Below are 17838 nucleotides of genomic sequence, written 5' to 3'. Positions count from 1 at the left end.
GAAAGCTACTGCTCGGCAAACGTTTTGTTTACATTTGCAACTGAAAGCTACTTCTGAGCAAACAGTGGGCCTCTAGTCTCGCAGACCGCTGTGCCAATAACAGAGATTCAACTGATTACCTGCTTTCCTGCTTTTTGTTTGCTCAGTGCAGACAGGTCAGGCTGCGGGGTTATTTGTTTACCCCAGTTTTGTTTTATCACTAGTATCGCGTACTAGTATCTGCTGAAAATTGTTTACTGATTTTTTGTCATGATATGAAAATACCCAAGCTTCAGCTGGTTTTAATTCTACCCTTTGGACTTTTGTTTATTTGTTTAATACAATCTTTCATCCACTTGTTTGTTCAATGTCTGAATTTTTCTGCAACGCTTAATTCCTTCTTCCAAACATTCATGCTATGTTTGATGCTGAGATGAATCATTAGTGAAAATTAAATTAAGAACTAGTTTAAAGAAGTAAACACAAAGTTCATACGTTGAAACACAGTAATCAGCCAAAAATAAAAAGTTCAATATGTACAATGAGTTTGACGAAAGTTTGTTTTGTTTAGAGCCGAGATAACTTGATCACCTTCTTGACTGGAGCGTAACACTGATTTAACGGAGGAGTTTCCTCGATGCTAACGCCATCCGAAAAGTTATTGGAAAGTAAAGGGAGACTTTTTTCCGGAGTTTTCATGTCACTAGGCGATTGAGATTGATCGAAACTCCAAAAATCTGATATCTGCTCAACTTCTTCTAGCTGTCCTAGTTGATTTTCCCAAATTTCAATGCACTCATGATCGTAGTCTGCAAAAAGTTTTCTTGTTCGCTTTGTCAATTTTTTGACATCCTGCTTTTTTGTTTGAATGGGAGTAATACATCCATAATATCGATGAGCATATGGAGACTCTTCTTGTCTTGGTGATTTTTCTGGCGTTTTTGTAAGATGAAATAAATCGTTTTGTTTTGTGTATTCAAGTATTGGTTCAATGTAATTAACTGGAACAATAAAGCTGTTTTTTGTGTGCCATAATTGAGTCTTGTCATCAAAGCTTTCCTTCACAAGGACAATATTTTTGAAGTTGTGACAATTTCGCACAAGGTTTCTAGTACCTCGCTCACTTGTTTTTGCAATCTCTAAATATTCAGCAGCCATATTACAGGTGATGGATAAACAATTGAGATGTTTTTACTGATTTTCCGGATTTAAGCGGTAACAAAGCAAACAGTTTTCTTTCGAAGGAAAGTTTTATAAAGACTTAACAGCAGAGTCTAAAACCTAAAAACAATTCTGAGAACAAGAGAAATGAAAACTTGTTTTTATATGGTATGGAACTGAATGGAAAAGCAGGATGAAAGCAAATTCTAGAAGAAGGTTAAGTAACAAAAGACTTGCAGTAATGTAATAAGGAGCCAAAGAACTAAAGAATTTTCACAAAACTTATATTGATCAACAAGAGAGAACAATGGCGGAAAGATTGAAAAAATTGTTGCAGACCGATTCGTTTATTTGACTTAATCATTTCATCATTATTCCGTCATGTCTATAAATAGAATTATGTCATATTGACCTAAGTTGAATTGGGGTGCTCTCGGGAAATATAAATAGACTCGAGGAGGCGAACTAATTTATCCATTGCTAATGAAAATTTGTCAGTTTTTAGATTTAAAGGTCGGGACTTGTAAAACTGTTTTCCGCTATGGCCTTTATAATGCTTGGCCCGGCGATGTTGCTTTAGTGAAAGGAAATTTTTAAATTGCCTTGGACAATTGTGACATTGAATGGGTCTTGATTCAGCAGGGTATATTTTTTCCGATCTTTTGAATTTCATATTTCGTATAAACGTCATAGCTGATATAGAGGAGTATAAATTTGTTTACACGCTAGGGTGGGTGGGTTTGTTTGCTCAGCTGTTATCTTGTCTAGACATGTTGGCGTGGGGTTTGAAATTGTTTACATTCCAATAAACAGTAACTTATTAGTCATTCATCATTTCAGATTACTTTGATACAGTTTGTCTCAATATATGCAACATTATGGGTAATGTTTTGTCGAAGGATGCTGAGTACAGTGACTTTCATTTGGATCTCTCGCTCAATAAAAACGGCTTGTTAGGGCTGCTGTTAAGAATTATCATACCACTGGCACCTATTTATCCTTGAAATTGTTCAAACGTGATAGTGAACAGGTCGACTGGGATTTCAATCAAAAAATTACACTTTCGGCGCCAGAGTTTCGGTTGATATGTCAGAACATAGAAAGACTAGAACAAATGCTTGATCAACCAGTTGGCTTGATCGACTCACTTCTAAAACCGGATTCAACTGATGACTCGAAGCGTCCAGCAAAACGGGCTGGCAAAAAACCGACTCAGCGCCAAAAGAAGATACCAAAAACATCTGTAACAGTCAATGAGGAATCGGAATAATTTCTCTTATTAGTTTTGCTTCCTGTCATTGTTTATGCTTTCATAGTTAGTTCATTAGCTTTTTCTTTTTCGTTCGTTATGGTTGAGGCAATGTATGAGAACAGTCCCGCATATTTCAAGAAATTTCAAAAACGTTTCAAGTACAATATTTGTGAGACGGAACCAAAACTTGAACACACAACAATTGAAAATTATGCATATGAATATCATTCATCTGCTACAGTTATCGAAGGTTGTACATTTGGCTCCAATCATTATCATGTTATGTATGAATTTGGTTCGCAGGATGATAATTTAATCGATTCTCTTTATGTACCTGCGGTGATACCGTGTCTCGTTAACTGTTTCAAATTACTTATTCAGCCTACGCAAAAAGACTTTGTTAAGCGCGGTGCAATAATTTCACGACTACATGTTGCTGTTGAGTACCTTTCAAAATCAACTTCTTCTTCAGTTAACAAGAACCAGAAACAACTTCCAGCACCTTTGAGTGAGGCAACAGCGAAATCTATTAGTACTTTTACGGCCAACAAACGTTCTTCTACAGTCCCTGATGTAACTATAAAACGATTTTGCCAGCTTATGATAGGTGAACACTCCTCAACTCTTTATCAGATAAAGGATATTCTGCTTAGTGGCCATGGGAGTTTTGTGCGAGAATCCTCAAACTCTTTCATAACCTTTCAATTTTGTAAAAATTGATACTCAAAAAAATGTTGTTGTTGTTTCAAAATTAAATTAACTTTTACTTCATATGTTTTACAAAAGCTAGCAACTCTAATTCATTTACATCATGTATGAATGGAAATTTCTCACTATAAAAATAATGAACAATATATATGCAAAATAAACCACAAAGCTGGGAGTCTGATGATTGCAATGGAGACTGAATGTCTCTTCTATGTTGCATGATATCCATCATTATCTCCAAGTCTTTACACTGTTGTAAACGGTTGAAAATATCCTTGTAGGTAGTCAAGGGTAGAGCCAATGGATCCGCAAAATATATTATTGGGTATGCATATCGTTTAGCTAGCACTACCCAGTGGGTTCCAATAGAGTTGGATCGTGATTCATTAACAATAATAAATGTGTTGGTTTGCAAGTTCAGAGGAAAATTATCAGCGGCATAAACCCCTCTGAATTTGAATTTGAGGTGTTTACACTTTTTCACTTGAAGATGAATTTGGTCTTCGTCCATTAGTATGTGATCATGGGAAGAGCGTTTTTAGATGCGTTTCTTGCAGAGTCAATGTAGATCGTAGAGGCTTTTTCCCCAAGAAAAAATATTTCAACATTATGAGCTAACGCTGCATCGAACTTGAGCTCGACAGACAATGATGAACTTGTGAGCTCTGGATGAATAAAGTCATGAGTTGCCTCTTGAGTGCTGGTCAGATCAAATACCATTATATAATGGTTTGCGAACTCACTCAGAGGTATTCCATGGCCATTTTCTACATAAGCTAATGCACTCATTGAATTGTAGTACAACCTCTTGTTGTCAGTTGTTGACATTGGAGTTCCAGCCGTTGCAAAACCATTTCGATAAATGGTTATCTCTCTTAAACCAAATTTTTGATAATGGAATGGATTAGCGGTGTTGGTACCGATGAATGCTGTACCAACGCATAATGCAACAATGACTCTTCTGATTGGCTCTTTAGTGAAAATATCCTCATGTTTCCAGCTTTGTTGGCCTGTTGTAGCCAAGAATGTTTTGGTAATTACTTCATTGTATCGGTAAATTGCCGGAGTTTTCAATAATGTCTTCTCAATTTCACCTACAACATTATCTGACACCGTCATCTTCCTGATAAACAAATTAGCCTCATCTATTTTAACCTTGTAGTGTTTCGCGGGGTCCTCACTAATGACGGCAAAGTCATCTTGAGATCTTCTCATTGAAATGCGTAAGGTAACTCCCATAACCAAATGTTTCTCACATGAAAAGAAATCAACCGCCAACTTTCCATATAATGTTATGCGTACGGATTGTCGCACTGTTCTTTTACTTATATCTGATATTGCTGTTGGAATAGTGCCCGGGTGTTCCTCATACTCGTAACCCTGACATTTCAGCCATGTTTTCTTTGCGTCTGTCCCATGAGAGAATTCAGTTTCTATGAAACTTTTGTGTGCATAGTGCCCATTAGCTGTTGAAATTTTGATACCATTTGCAGAAACAGTACAGTCGGCGAAAAGTGAATGAAGGATATTATTAGCAAAGTATGGAAGATCACTGGCATTAGCGTCACCAGCTGTGTAGCGCAAATCCGTTCCATCTGTTTGAAGTATTCGACACTTGATCTCCAGGTAAATTTTTTGCAAGTCAATGAAATTGTTACGATCACCAACAACTTCAAATTCCAATGATGATCCTGAAGGCGAAAAAAGCGGTCCTGTTTTTTGCTCGAATGATTGATCAAATGTTACCAGCAAAGGTGGTTTTTCAAGTCTAAAGAACTGTGAGTGGCTTCAGATGGTATCACAATATTAGTTCGCATTTTTCACTCGCGAGAAAAAATCCAGACGACTCCTTTTCGGACGGGGTTTTTGAGAAATGATTCTTCTGGTTGAGATTTTTCGTTTTTGGTTTGAACGAGGTCTCGTGTATTGTCGCCTTTTTCGTCTAATTATTTTACGGCCTGATGCAATACGTGATTGAAGAGATCCACCTATTTGTTTGCGAGCTGTTTTTGCTACTGTACTTTTCAGTGCTTGTTTTGCTGACTTTCTTTTGGTTGCAACTTCTACTAACTCTGGTGCTCCCTGAACCAATAAATCACGACCGATCTTTTTCGCTGCGGGCCAGAGAAATTTGCGTGCTAATGGCAGAGCAACTCTTCCAATACCTGCAGCAAGGGCTCCAAAACCGCTGCCTCTTTGTCTGTAGTGTCCGGAAAAATGCGGCATTGATTGAGATGCTTGATTGCTGTAGTATGTCTCCATATCAAATAATTTTTTGAAATTTTAAACTGGCTATAACTGTTCCGGTACCAGTAAAAGGAATTAGTTTTCCAGTTTCGTTTCTCAACTCTACCTGGATGTTCTGAGATATTGTTTGATAATATTGGCTTGTAATCCAAATTTGTGTAAGACTTATGGTGTATGGGTGTCACTGTGTTTATGCTACCGTTTCTCAAACGTCTTTCAGACTCAATGATTTTTATTACCGGAGCTCTCACATCACCAACGGTTTGATGTTCAATTATATCAATGTATACAAATATTAGCTGTGATCCGCAAGTGATATCAACTGGAAAATCTCCAACATGTCTGTTCAAAGTGTTGCCTGCTTTTTCTGACTTGTAACCAATGTGAATAAAACCAGGATTCGAAATATCTCTTATTCCTTTAAAACCAAGAATAATGGGGACTTCTTCATCTTCAAATGACAAACCTTCGTTAGGCCCAAATTTCAAAACTAATTTTTGCGTTACAGTGTCAAAATCATAGTCAAAGTTTTTCAATTGAGCGATTCGAACAATTTCTTCCAGAAGATCTTCTGAACTGTTGTATATACCTTTGCGAATTCTTCGAAGTTGTCCAGTGCGGTTATGTGAAGCATCAAGTTCAGCGCCAGAACTGACATATGCAACTATTTCGGCTGAGTTCATATTGTTGATGTTTGATGGAAATGACATTGAAGCAAGGGCAACTTGCCAATCTCCATCTAACTGTAATGGTTGGGCGAGTTGATTTCAAAACTTGGCATAGTATTATTGGTAAAAATTCCCATTGATGCATTCGATATCAAATCAATAGTAAATTCTTTATTAATACTCATGTTTAGTCTTCGACAGAAAGGACGTTCACTTGGACTAATTCTGGTTCATAAAATTTACCTTCAATTATAACGTTGTTTGCGTCTAAAAGGTTGTATGTTGGTGGACTAAGAGTGGCAACCTTCACTACTGTGAAGACTTCGTCTGTGTAATTTTGTTTATAACCTTTCCTAAATGTTTCGTCTGGCTTTGCAATCCGAACCAGGTCTCCTTCTTCGTATTTTGGCTTGTACTTTTTTGTGCTATCTGCTAGGGATATTAGAAACGGTTCATGTTTTTTGAAAGTTTTATTAGGCGCAAGTTGGGTAACACGATTAACACGACTGTTTATAGTATTTACAAACTGGGGCAATTGCTTAATATAAGTCCAAGTCCAATTTTCCTCCAGGTATTTGTGAATAATGTTTTTGATTGATCGAATATTCCTCTCAGCAAATGCCGACTTGGTTTCGTTTTCGGTTGTATATAAATGAATCTCCTTCTTTTCACAAAATTTTTTGAATTCACCTTTAAACTCGGATCCCTTGTCTGTCCAAACTCTTTCTGGTTTTTTCACATCGACAGACCAGATTTCGTTTGTTCTGTATGCAACAGCTTTTAGTCTCGGAAAAGTTTTTCTGAATTGTCTGTATTTTGTGTATGGGGCTTTCGACTGAAGGTATTGAACCACCTTGGATCTTGTTAAACCACTGGTTTTCTTCAAATTAGCTATGCTACCAAAAGCTGCACTACCTTTTGTGTATAATTTGTTCAATTGTTTAACGTGAGAGGAAGTAATTTGTCCACGAGCTAGACGGTTGGATTTCGTCTTTTGCATCTTCAAAGCTTCCTTCATCGTCGCCAGAAGCTTTTGATTCTTCTGTTCTCGAGACTCCTGATTCTTCGTTTTCTGGTTCATCCTCAAACAACTGTAACTTTTCGTTTAGTGATAAGGCAAGAAATTTTTTTGCGTATGTATTACAAGTTAATTGTGAACTGATATCTAGAAAGGTCAGGACTTTGTAATGTTCAAGTGAAAGCTTAGATGATGTTTGTTGTAGATCGTAAAGAAAATCTGCGACAAGAATTCCCGTGCTTGACTTATTAACCATTAGTCTTGATGTCTAATCAAGCGATAGAGGTTCTGACTCTTCTATTTTTTCCAATATTATGCTCGCTTTTTCAAACTTTTTTCTGTCAAGGTGTTTAATATCTCTCAAAACTCGCTCCCTGATTTCAGTTGAAATTTTTGTATCAATTTTGTCATCTCTAGTCTCATTCAACTCATCTTTGATATTCTCCAAAATATTATCGGTCTGCTGTTGCGTGTCTTGTTGCCTGGTAGAAGGTGCTGGTGGAGACTTGCTTCTTTGCAACAGTGATATTTGTTTTGCTTTCTCTCGGACATTTTTATTGTTGAGAAGTTGAGCAATTTGAGGTTGTTCATTCGCATACATTTGACGAGGAATTAGCACAAACTCTTCAGTGTGCATTTTGCTCCAGAAAAGCAATACAAGGTAACGCAATCAGTTTAATTAGACGAATTCCAGAATCTGATCGAAAAATTTTGATTCTCTCACTTTTTTCAACTCGCCTGTCTGCAAGTTTACCTAGTGGTTTCTCGAATTTTTTTAATTCAACTTTATTGATTGGTACAACTCCAGAGAGTACGTTCATCACACAGTCACTCAAGAACCAAATGAAATCGCCCTGATGTAATATTTCTATTTGAGCCGTGTTCTCATTCCTCTTATTTGCCCATTGCTTGAGCATAAGCAAATGTTTCTTTTTCATTTGTAATTGTTGTAATGACTGCTTCAGGGGACGAAATGTAAAAAACAGAAGGATCCCGTCCAATTAGTTGCGATGAAAAACGTAAACCCTGACTGGTTTTTGGGTCGAGATCAATCATCAAATGTCCAAAGGGCTCCGCAGTTGCTAGTTTGTATGCTTCTTTTATCAGTTGGAGATAATTCAACTGTTTTCAAAGATATTCAATTTGTTGAATGTCACGAAGCGACTTGAATAATATTATGTGTGTTCTATTCAGATCAATGGTTCTGGACCATTTGCTTTGATGGAACAAATTATGCTTGACGTATATAACATGTAATTTGCGATGACGTCCTGAGGTAGCTATTTTTACAAATTCTTTATCGTTGAAGATTTTTTCACATGAATCGTCATAGATAAGTAGACAATGCGATAGATTTTTTGTTATATCAAAGCCTGAGTATTTTAGAAACTCAATCCCTGGTATAACTCATTGCATATCTTTGAAAAGTGGTTGGAACTCTTTGTAAAAATAATAAATTTTTTCAAAGCGTGGATAAAAGGTCGAACCTTTTAGCATTCGAAATAAGAGTTCTGTTTTACCACAACCACTTGGTCCTACAATAGACATGAATACCCTGTCATGTGTAAGAATAATTTTGTTCATAGTTTGGGACTAGGTAAAATGTAACCAACTAAACTCGATAAGAGAGCAATCCAAGTTGATTTCTCTTCACAGCTTTCTGATAATAGAAAGAGCATAGAGAAGCAAAGAATGATCATTAAGACAATGATACTAACTTGAACAAAAAATATTACTTCAGACATTGGTACTGTTGAATTTGAACAACAACGCCATGGGGGCCTCTTTTTGTTGCTCACATCAAATACTACATTACTGATACCGGCGTCAGCCTTGTCTCTTTGATTCATTGGAGAAAAAAAATCAATTGAAAAGTGAATTGAAACAAGAATGATATAAAATGTTAATTTTTTGAATTATTCACTGGGCAACTGTTTCATGTACCAGAACTCAAATAAATTGAAACCTTTAATCTGACTTTTTATCTCTAGTTTATAACAAACTGTCGATGAGTCATTTTCCTCGAACGATGGTTGATTGAAAACTTTTTCAACTTCGGGGTGCTCCAAGACATATAACCGCAACTCATTCGGCATCTCATTTAGTGATAGCTCACGTTCTGGTGGTGATTTTTTCAATCTAAATTGAGGAACTTTTTTGTCCGCCCATTGCTTCCAACGTGGGATTCGCTGCTCTTTGGGGGACTGCATAGGCTTCGGGTTTGTTTTGTTCATAGCCATAATTGAACTGATTCCGTTGTTCTCGAGCTCTCTGTTTACTTTTTACGTACAGTTGGAAGTGATAGAAATTATCTATCACGGGCAGGAAAGCCCTAAAGCTGTCTAGCTCGTCGGGAGAAAGAGTAATGGTTGCAAAATAACGTTTTGCTGCTGCGCTATAAAGCGGGTTGTAACGGGGTTGTTGTGCTGTGTTTGTCTTATTGTTGAGATAGTTCGTTCGGGTCTGTTGATCACTTGAAAAATTATTCTGTATTGGTGGAGAGGGATCCTGAACTCTGTTGAATATTATAATCGGCTGATCGTCAAGTGGAGTCAAGCAAGTGAATATCTTCAAGTTGTCTGACAGGTAAGTTGTTAAGGTGGCCGTGTCTTCTCTGTGCATCACTTTGTGTCCACTGTGAAAATATTTTTGCTTTACGTTCCGCGCAGTGATTTGATAATTGATCGTTTGTTGAACGAAAGTTTGAATGATGATAACAGGAAGGAACTTGTTCTTCTGATATTATCTCTGAGATTCGGGGACAATTTAGATCCTCCAGATTATAAACAGTTTTTTGTAAAAGCTTACTGAGGAGCTCACACTTTTCAATGCCTTCGGCAAAAAATTTTTTTCGTGTGAATCGGAAACTGAAACTCAGACAGATTGTTTTCAAATCACAGTAAGGTATATCACCTTCGTCCCAATCAAGACCGTGTAGGTTATTGGTCAGCCAAATAACAGTTTGTCTATCGTGTGTGGGTAAATCAGCGAATTTAAGCGGCGGTTTGAAAAATATTGTATTGTTGTAACTGAAACACAAACTGAGTTCTTTTATAATGAATCCAAGTGACTTGAGTTTGAAACCTTCGAGATCGAGGACAATAATATTTGTGGTTTTGATGCCAAAATTTTCTAGCATTCCAATTCACGAAACAATTGTGAATGAATATTTTTAATGATAGAATGAATAATATTCCTGTCAGGTGTCCAAAAAAACAATTGTTTACTGGTGAGTAACGGAAAGCGTAAACATATCCAGGGCCTTTGTTTCGGCAATCTTTTATAAATCCAGCGGCGTCATGTAATGCAGCATGAAGTCGTAGCACTTTGCTCCGTTTCAATAAAGGATCTAGTCTTGAATTATCAATTCCAATGAAACCACCATGGGGTCTAAACTTAAGTGCTATTTCTCCGTCAACTTCTGGATCTAACAAAGAACAAGCAGCTACGAAATATAATTGTCGATAAGATATGTGTGTATAATTTATGTTACCTCTCAGTGATTAAACTTTCTCATGAATGAGCTTGATGTCTTTTGTTCCTATTGTGTTCATTATTTACTGTTTACTGAACGTGAGCGTTTAGAGTTTTTGTTTATAAATCTTTCAATTCTGATTGGTTGTCAACTTGAATAATAAATCAAGCACTCCGATTGGTCAATTTATTTTGGAAAGTTTTGTGACCCTGAACATGTTTGGGCAGTTTTGGGTACATATATGCAGTTTTGTATGATGTATGCAAGTTGCTATATATAAGTGTTTATGTATTTAAAGCAGGATGGCGCAGGGGGAGCGCGCTGGGCCCATAACCCAGAGGTCGGTAGATCAAAACTATCTCCTGCTCAACCTTTTTACGTGAATTTAGAGATTTTTTTGTATGCATATATGTACTGCAGTTGAAATATTTTACTTAAATCGGAGGTTGTGTTTGGGTGTGGTTGGTGTAGGTGGGTGGCGCGTGTTTGTGTGTGTTTGGGGGTTGTGTTTGGGTGCGGTTGGTTTAGGTGCGTCGCTCGTGTGTGTGTGTTGGCTGGGCGTGTGGGTTGGGCATGTGTGTTGGTTGGTTGAACGTGTGTGTTCGTGGGTTGGGGGTGTTGGTAGGGGTGTGGTTGGGTGTTGGTGGGTTGGGCGTGTTGGTTGGGGTGTGGTTGGGTGTTGGTGGGTTGGGCGTGTTGGTTGGGATGTGGTCGGGTGTTGGTGGGTTGGGCGTGTTGGTTGGGGTGTGGTTGATGCACAAAACATGATTAACACCGTATCACATCTAATAGAGACAAAAAATCAACAAAGATTTTGAACCCTATTTCTCAAAAAATTTTATAAGTTCTTGTCCTCCTATAGGACAAAAATTCGATTTCCAATAAAATCTTTTCTGACCACTTTTATCACTCACAAAACGTGTTTCACAACTATTTGCATTGATTCAAAACAAAAAACACAAAAAAAAATTTTTGAACCCATTTTTCAAAAATTTTTACAAGTTTTTGTCCTCCCTATAGTGCAAAAATTTCAATTTTTGAAAAAATTTTTTCCGACAACTTTTTTTACTCAAAAAACATGCTTCACACATTTTTACATTGACTAAAGCCGAAAAAACGCAAAAAAATTTTTCGACCCCATTTTTCAAAAATTTTTACAAGTTCTGATCTCCTATAGGGCAAAAATTTCAAAATTTGAAAAATTTTTTTCCGACAACTTTTTTTACTCAAAAAACATGTTTCACACATTTTTACATTGATTAAAGCCGAAAAAACGCAAAAAAATTTTTCGACCCCAATTTTCAAAAAGTGTCGACGCCCATTAGCGGTAAATTCTCAGATATGAAAAACTGGATCTGAATACTTTTATCATACACAAAACATGTAATCGCAATGCTAGCAATAGCAGTGCTTAATTTATATCACTGTTCTAAACAAACAAACAGACCCCGCAGCAAACAGACCCCGCAGCAAACAGTTAGTCGTAACAAAAACTGGGTCAAGCTTGTAAACAAATTGAACAAAGTTAAAATCAACCGAAAAGTTTTCCATTTTCGGTCAAAAGGGGGGGGGACAATTTTTGCAATCTATAAAATTTTTGGAAGTGTCCCGCCCCGTAGTAGACGGGCGTTCCAAAAATTGTCCAAGCAATAGCAGTGCTTAATTTATATCACTGTTCTAAACAAACAAACAGACCCCGCAGCAAACAGTTAGTCGTAACAAAAACAGGTTCAAGCTTGTAAACAAATTGAACAATGGCATGTGTGTTGGTTGGTTGAACGTGTGTGTTCGTGGGTTGGGGGTGTTGGTAGGGGTGTGGTTGGGTGTTGGTGGGTTGGGCGTGTTGGTTGGGGTGTGGTCGGGTGTTGGTGGGTTGGGCGTGTTGGTTGGGGTGTGGTTGGGTGTTGGTGGGTTGGGCGTGTTGGTTGGGATGTGGTCGGGTGTTGGTGGGTTGGGCGTGTTGGTTGGGGTGTGGTTGATGCACAAAACATGATTAACACCGTATCACATCTAATAGAGACAAAAAATCAACAAAGATTTTGAACCCAATTTCTCGAAAAATTTTATAAGTTCTCGTCCTCCTATAGGACAAAAATTCGATTTCCAATAAAATCTTTTCTGACCACTTTTATCACTCACAAAACGTGTTTCACAACTATTTGCATTGATTCAAACCAAAAAACACAAAAAAAAATTTTTGAACCCATTTTTCAAAAATTTTTACAAGTTTTTGTCCTCCCTATAGGGCAAAAATTTCAATTTTTGAAAAAATTTTTTCCGACAACTTTTTTTACTCAAAAAACATGTTTCACACATTTTTACATTGACTAAAGCCGAAAAAACGCAAAAAAATTTTTCGACCCCATTTTTCAAAAATTTTTACAAGTTCTGATCTCCTATAGGGCAAAAATTTCAAAATTTGAAAAAATTTTTTCCGACAACTTTTTTTACTCAAAAAACATGTTTCACACATTTTTCCCGCAGCAAACAGACCCCGCAGCAAACAGTTAGTCGTAACAAAAACTGGGTCAAGCTTGTAAACAAATTGAACAAAGTTAAAATCAACCGAAAAGTTTTCCATTTTCGGTCAAAAGGGGGGGGACAATTTTTGCAATCTATAAAATTTTTGGAAGTGTCCCGCCCCGTAGTAGACGGGCGTTCCAAAAATTGTCCAAGCAATAGCAGTGCTTAATTTATATCACTGTTCTAAACAAACAAACAGACCCCGCAGCAAACAGTTAGTCGTAACAAAAACAGGTTCAAGCTTGTAAACAAATTGAACAAAGTTAAAATCAACCGAAAAGTTTTCCATTTTCAGTCAAAAGGGGGGGACAATTTTTGCAATCTATAAAATTTTTGGAAGTGTCCCACCCCGTAGTAGACGGGCGCTCCAAAAATTGTCCAAGCAATAGCAGTGCTTAATTTATATCACTGTTCTAAACAAACAAACAGACCCCGCAGCAAACAGTTAGTCGTAACAAAAACTGGGTCAAGCTTGTAAACAAATTGAACAAAGTTAAAATCAACCGAAAAGTTTTCCATTTTTGGTCAAAAAAGGAGGGGGACAATTTTTGCAACCTATAAAGTGTCCCACCCCGTTGTAGATGTGCATTGCAAAAATTGTCCGTCCCCCCCCCCCCCCCCCGTTGAGGTTCTAGTCACTTTCCTTTACTACTAATATGCTACAGTGTCTGAAGCGGGACTGAATTAAGATCTAAAAATGTCCCCCATAATGTCGTATAATTTGAAATATGAATTGCAGATGATGTTGGGAGCTTCGTTTGAGGAGATATTCAAATTCTCCTTCTTGTACATTCTCATCTTCCTCGCGTTTGCTGGAGCTATCAATGCTGTCATTTGGAGACTTCTCTACCTCGCATCTCTCATATGCAAAGTGAGCGACCCTCCCCCTGTGGTACCCTGTGACAACACCCTCGCCAGTCGACTGGAGAGCCAGACATTCCCCTTCCTCACGTAAGTGGAACCTCAATTACAAGATATTTAAAATGCCATGAGATGAGAAGATTCGCATCTTTGCGAGAATATTGCACTGGAGTTCATTGTTCAAAATTTGCACCACTTTTCTAAGCTTCTGAATGCTTCAATCAATAATATTCCACTTACGTATAGAGTGGACTGGATCTAGGAATTGTCATAAAAACGCAATATACATGAGACTTTTAGAAAAGCGCACAAGTTAGAAAGCTTAAATGCAAAGTTTAAAATGAGGCTCAATCTCCATCTGATAACGAATAGCAATTTTTTCTATCCCAAGTGCACCAATTTTGTACTTTCTTTAACCATCTTTGTTCCACCATTCCAAATTGTACATTCCGTATTTTGCGGTTACGATTCCTATTTTGGGCTATTGATAATCAGGCCTTTAGATGAAACCCCTATAAGTTTGATGTTCCTTTGATCGTTTTGTTCTTTCGAATAAAATGTGTCAATTAGAAATATGGATGTGCGTTTCAACTTGGCTGATCAACTTCAAATTTGTTTTAGTTGTCGCATATACGAAAATCACAATTCATCTTTGATATCGTAAAAATAATTCCTAATATGACATACCTTGTATCAATATTTCGGTGTCAGGCAATATAAATTTTACTCTTAAATTTATTAATGCTTGAAAAAAGTGAAATAAACTGCAGTCGTCGTTCAAACACCATCTTTATCTGAGGGTAGTGATAGATTAATTTTGCGCAGTAGCTCTGCGATCAGACAGAATCGAAAAAATAGCGCCAATTTTATTTTTAAAAAGCAGAATCAAATTGAGATCAGTAATTGTTTTCTGCTGGTCTCCTTTTTCTACCTTCTCTCGGGTTAGACAAAATAGACAAGCGGTTACAAATTTTGTTATATTTGTAAAAGAAAAGTTGTGTAACTTCTGTGGGAGTTCAAAAAGAGCCCTAGTCATAAACCCACGGTTATCTTGCGAGAATCTTGTGAAATAACGAATAATCTTGCAAGATGCCGTGCAAGCTCTTGCAAACTAAGTCTCATCTTGCAAGATAATCGTCTTCTTGCAAGATTCTTTCAAGATATCCGTCTCTTTTGTAAGAGCCTTGCTAGATAATAATCCCAAATGCGGTTACGATTCCTATTTTGGGCTATTGATAAACATAGGCCTTTAGATGAAACCCCTATAAGTTTAATGTTCCTTTGATCGTTTCGTTCCTTCGAATAAAATGTGTCAATTAGAAATATGGATGTGCGTTTCAACTTGGCTGATCAACTTCAAATTTGTTTTAGTTGTCGCATATACGAAAATCACAATTCATCTTTGATATCGTAAAAATAATTCCTAATATGACATACCTTGTATCAATATTTCGGTGTCAGGCAATATAAATTTTACTCTTAAATTTATTAATGCTTGAAAAAAGTGAAATAAACTGCAGTCGTCGTTCAAACACCATCTTTATCTGAGGGTAGTGATAGATTAATTTTGCTTAGTAGCTCTGCGATCAGACAGAATCGAAAAAATAGCGCCAATTTTATTTTTAGAAAGCAGAATCAAATTGAGATCAGTAATTGTTTTCTGCTGGTCTCCTTTTTCTACCTTCTCTCGGGTTAGACAAAATAGACAAGCGGTTACAAATTTTGTTATATTTGTAAAAGAAAAGTTGTGTAACTTCTGTGGGAGTTCAAAAAGAGCCCTAGTCATAAACCCACGGTTATCTTGCAAGAATCTTGTGAAATAACGATTAATCTTGCAAGATGCCGTGCAAGCTCTTGCAAACTAAGTCTCATCTTGCAAGATAATCGTCTTCTTGCAAGATTCTTTCAAGATATCCGTCTCTTTTGTAAGAGCCTTGCTAGATAATAATCCCAAATGCAACCATCTTACAATCCCGGCTAGGAGAATAGACTTATCCTCTAGCCTCCAAAGGAAAAAAGGGAGACCCTAAAAACGCTATGGCTAACACAAATAAATAGTGAAGACGAAATTGTCTGAAAATTTATACATACGTTTATTTACAATTTGATCAGAACAAACGTAACAAATTCAAAAAAAAATCGCGCTTCCACTGATATCTGAGATATACAGAAATTCATCTGAGATAGGCTGTCATATTTTTTTGCATCACTTTGGCCAAAAATATCACTGTATTTTAGCCTTTATGGGTGCATGTACCAACTATACTGGACAATTTTCGGCTACTCGAACATCGCCTATTTGGACAAAATATTCGACAGTTGGACTCTGAACGAGATTGTGTCTGCTGCTCTTTTCATTTCCTACAACTTCCTCTCTGTTATCATTCTGCTCAATGTGCTCATTGGTGAGTTGTCTTTATGTCATTTGAGAGGATGTCTGTCTGTTCCCTTTGTGATAAAAGTTCCAACCTGTGAGAACAAATTAAGGCAAAGTTGTTGAATTGATTATCGTTTGTAAAACCTAATAAGAGCCAGGGCTACCCCCTTGTAATTTATATACACAATCAAATGGTATAAGAATATCAATTATGAATGGAAAAACAGGTCTCCATTTTTATAGTTGATGGTTTTATTATCAGAAGATAAATGAAAATGGTTTTCGGAAGTGATAATTCACAGTAAGAATAATCGAGAGCAGAATTTTACTTGCAAAAATGGATATCCAGAGTGAGGTGCCATACGAGAGCGACATTTGATCATATCATTTGTGTCGCCCAAAGGGTATAGTGTACTGATATTAATTGTCACATTTACATAATATTTTAGGAATGATCACCAAAACACTCGACAACATTGAAGTAAGGTCTCTTGCACAAATAGATCAAAGCACATTAGTTTACTAATCGAGAAATCTTTTATTCAACATGTCAAAGCTTTCATCTTACCAATTAACTAGTTGAGAAGGTCGAAGAAAACGGCTAAAATACTGTAAGAAATCTTCGGTATGTTGGGTTTCAAACTTAAGAAAGCTTCGATGCTTTCGATTTGCTCGGTATTGTTGGTTTCGAACACAAGGAAAATTCGGTATTGTTGTTTTTGAAAACAAGAGAGATTCGGTACGATCGTTTTTGGAAGATTCGGTATGTTTGGTATTTGAACGTGAGAGATCGTCGGTGTATTCGATTTTCGACGTAAAAAATTGTCGGTTTTTTCCATAGAAAAATTTGTTTTTTATGTTTATTATGTACTCAAGCGTTTTTTTGCAGGTAAATCAAATCTTTTCAAAAATTCCCCCTTGCAACAGGGGGGCTAATCTTGAATAGAACTTAAGCAGAGATTAAAAATATTTTTCCACGCATGCGTTTATTATGTTAAACTGAATAGAATATTATAAGTCATGCTATGGCAATTAGCCAAATTGAAATACAAAGCGAAAAGATTTTTCCACTGGCTTCGCCGCGATATCCGACCCGAAATTTTCGGATTATATCCCACCGCATGAGAGGCATAGACGCGAACAACAGTCCGCAATTTCGCGTCAACTGATATTCGGCTATCTAAATTGTAGGCCAAGTAACATTGTGGTAAAGTATAGCACAGAAGGGGGGAAATTCTCTACTAGGTACCTAGGTGGGAGGGGGTAATTGTCGAAAAGATCCGGAAATTCAAAAGTACTTCTTAAAAAAACTCTGAAGAAAGAATGTGCAAAATAAAAATTTCTTCTTTAGCTTGTTCACAAAACTAATTGAATCAATATAAATTTCCTGGTATTTTTTGAATTCAAAATTCCAGCAAACTTGTTGAACATTGATGAGAATTCTGTTCGTTAATTCAGACTCATTGAGTTTTGACCTAATTTCTCGTAGTTTCATATCCTGTTCGGTCTGCTGGACTAATGTGCTTTTAAAACCTAGAATATAAATGTTTCCCGTATAGCTCTCAACGA

At 36.8% G+C, this 17838-nt stretch overlaps 1 protein-coding gene across 1 annotated transcript in view; it reads left to right on the top strand.

Annotated features, from left to right (window-relative positions):
* Positions 1–17838, top strand: part of LOC142353753 (short transient receptor potential channel 4-like) — a 67074-nt gene that overhangs the window by 44434 nt on the left and 4802 nt on the right. The window contains exons 13-15 of the mRNA XM_075406105.1: positions 13771–13982; positions 16131–16297; positions 16719–16750. Of these exons, the coding sequence (XP_075262220.1) occupies positions 13771–13982; positions 16131–16297; positions 16719–16750 (411 nt within the window). The remainder of the gene's footprint in view (positions 1–13770; positions 13983–16130; positions 16298–16718; positions 16751–17838) is intronic.

The sequence above is a fragment of the Convolutriloba macropyga genome, chromosome 14 (genome assembly GCF_964194025.1).
Source record: "Convolutriloba macropyga chromosome 14, txConMacr16.3, whole genome shotgun sequence".
Taxonomy (NCBI): domain Eukaryota; kingdom Metazoa; phylum Xenacoelomorpha; order Acoela; family Convolutidae; genus Convolutriloba; species Convolutriloba macropyga.
Note: the sequence above shows the minus strand (reverse complement) of the source record. Positions and strands in the feature narration are given on the sequence as shown.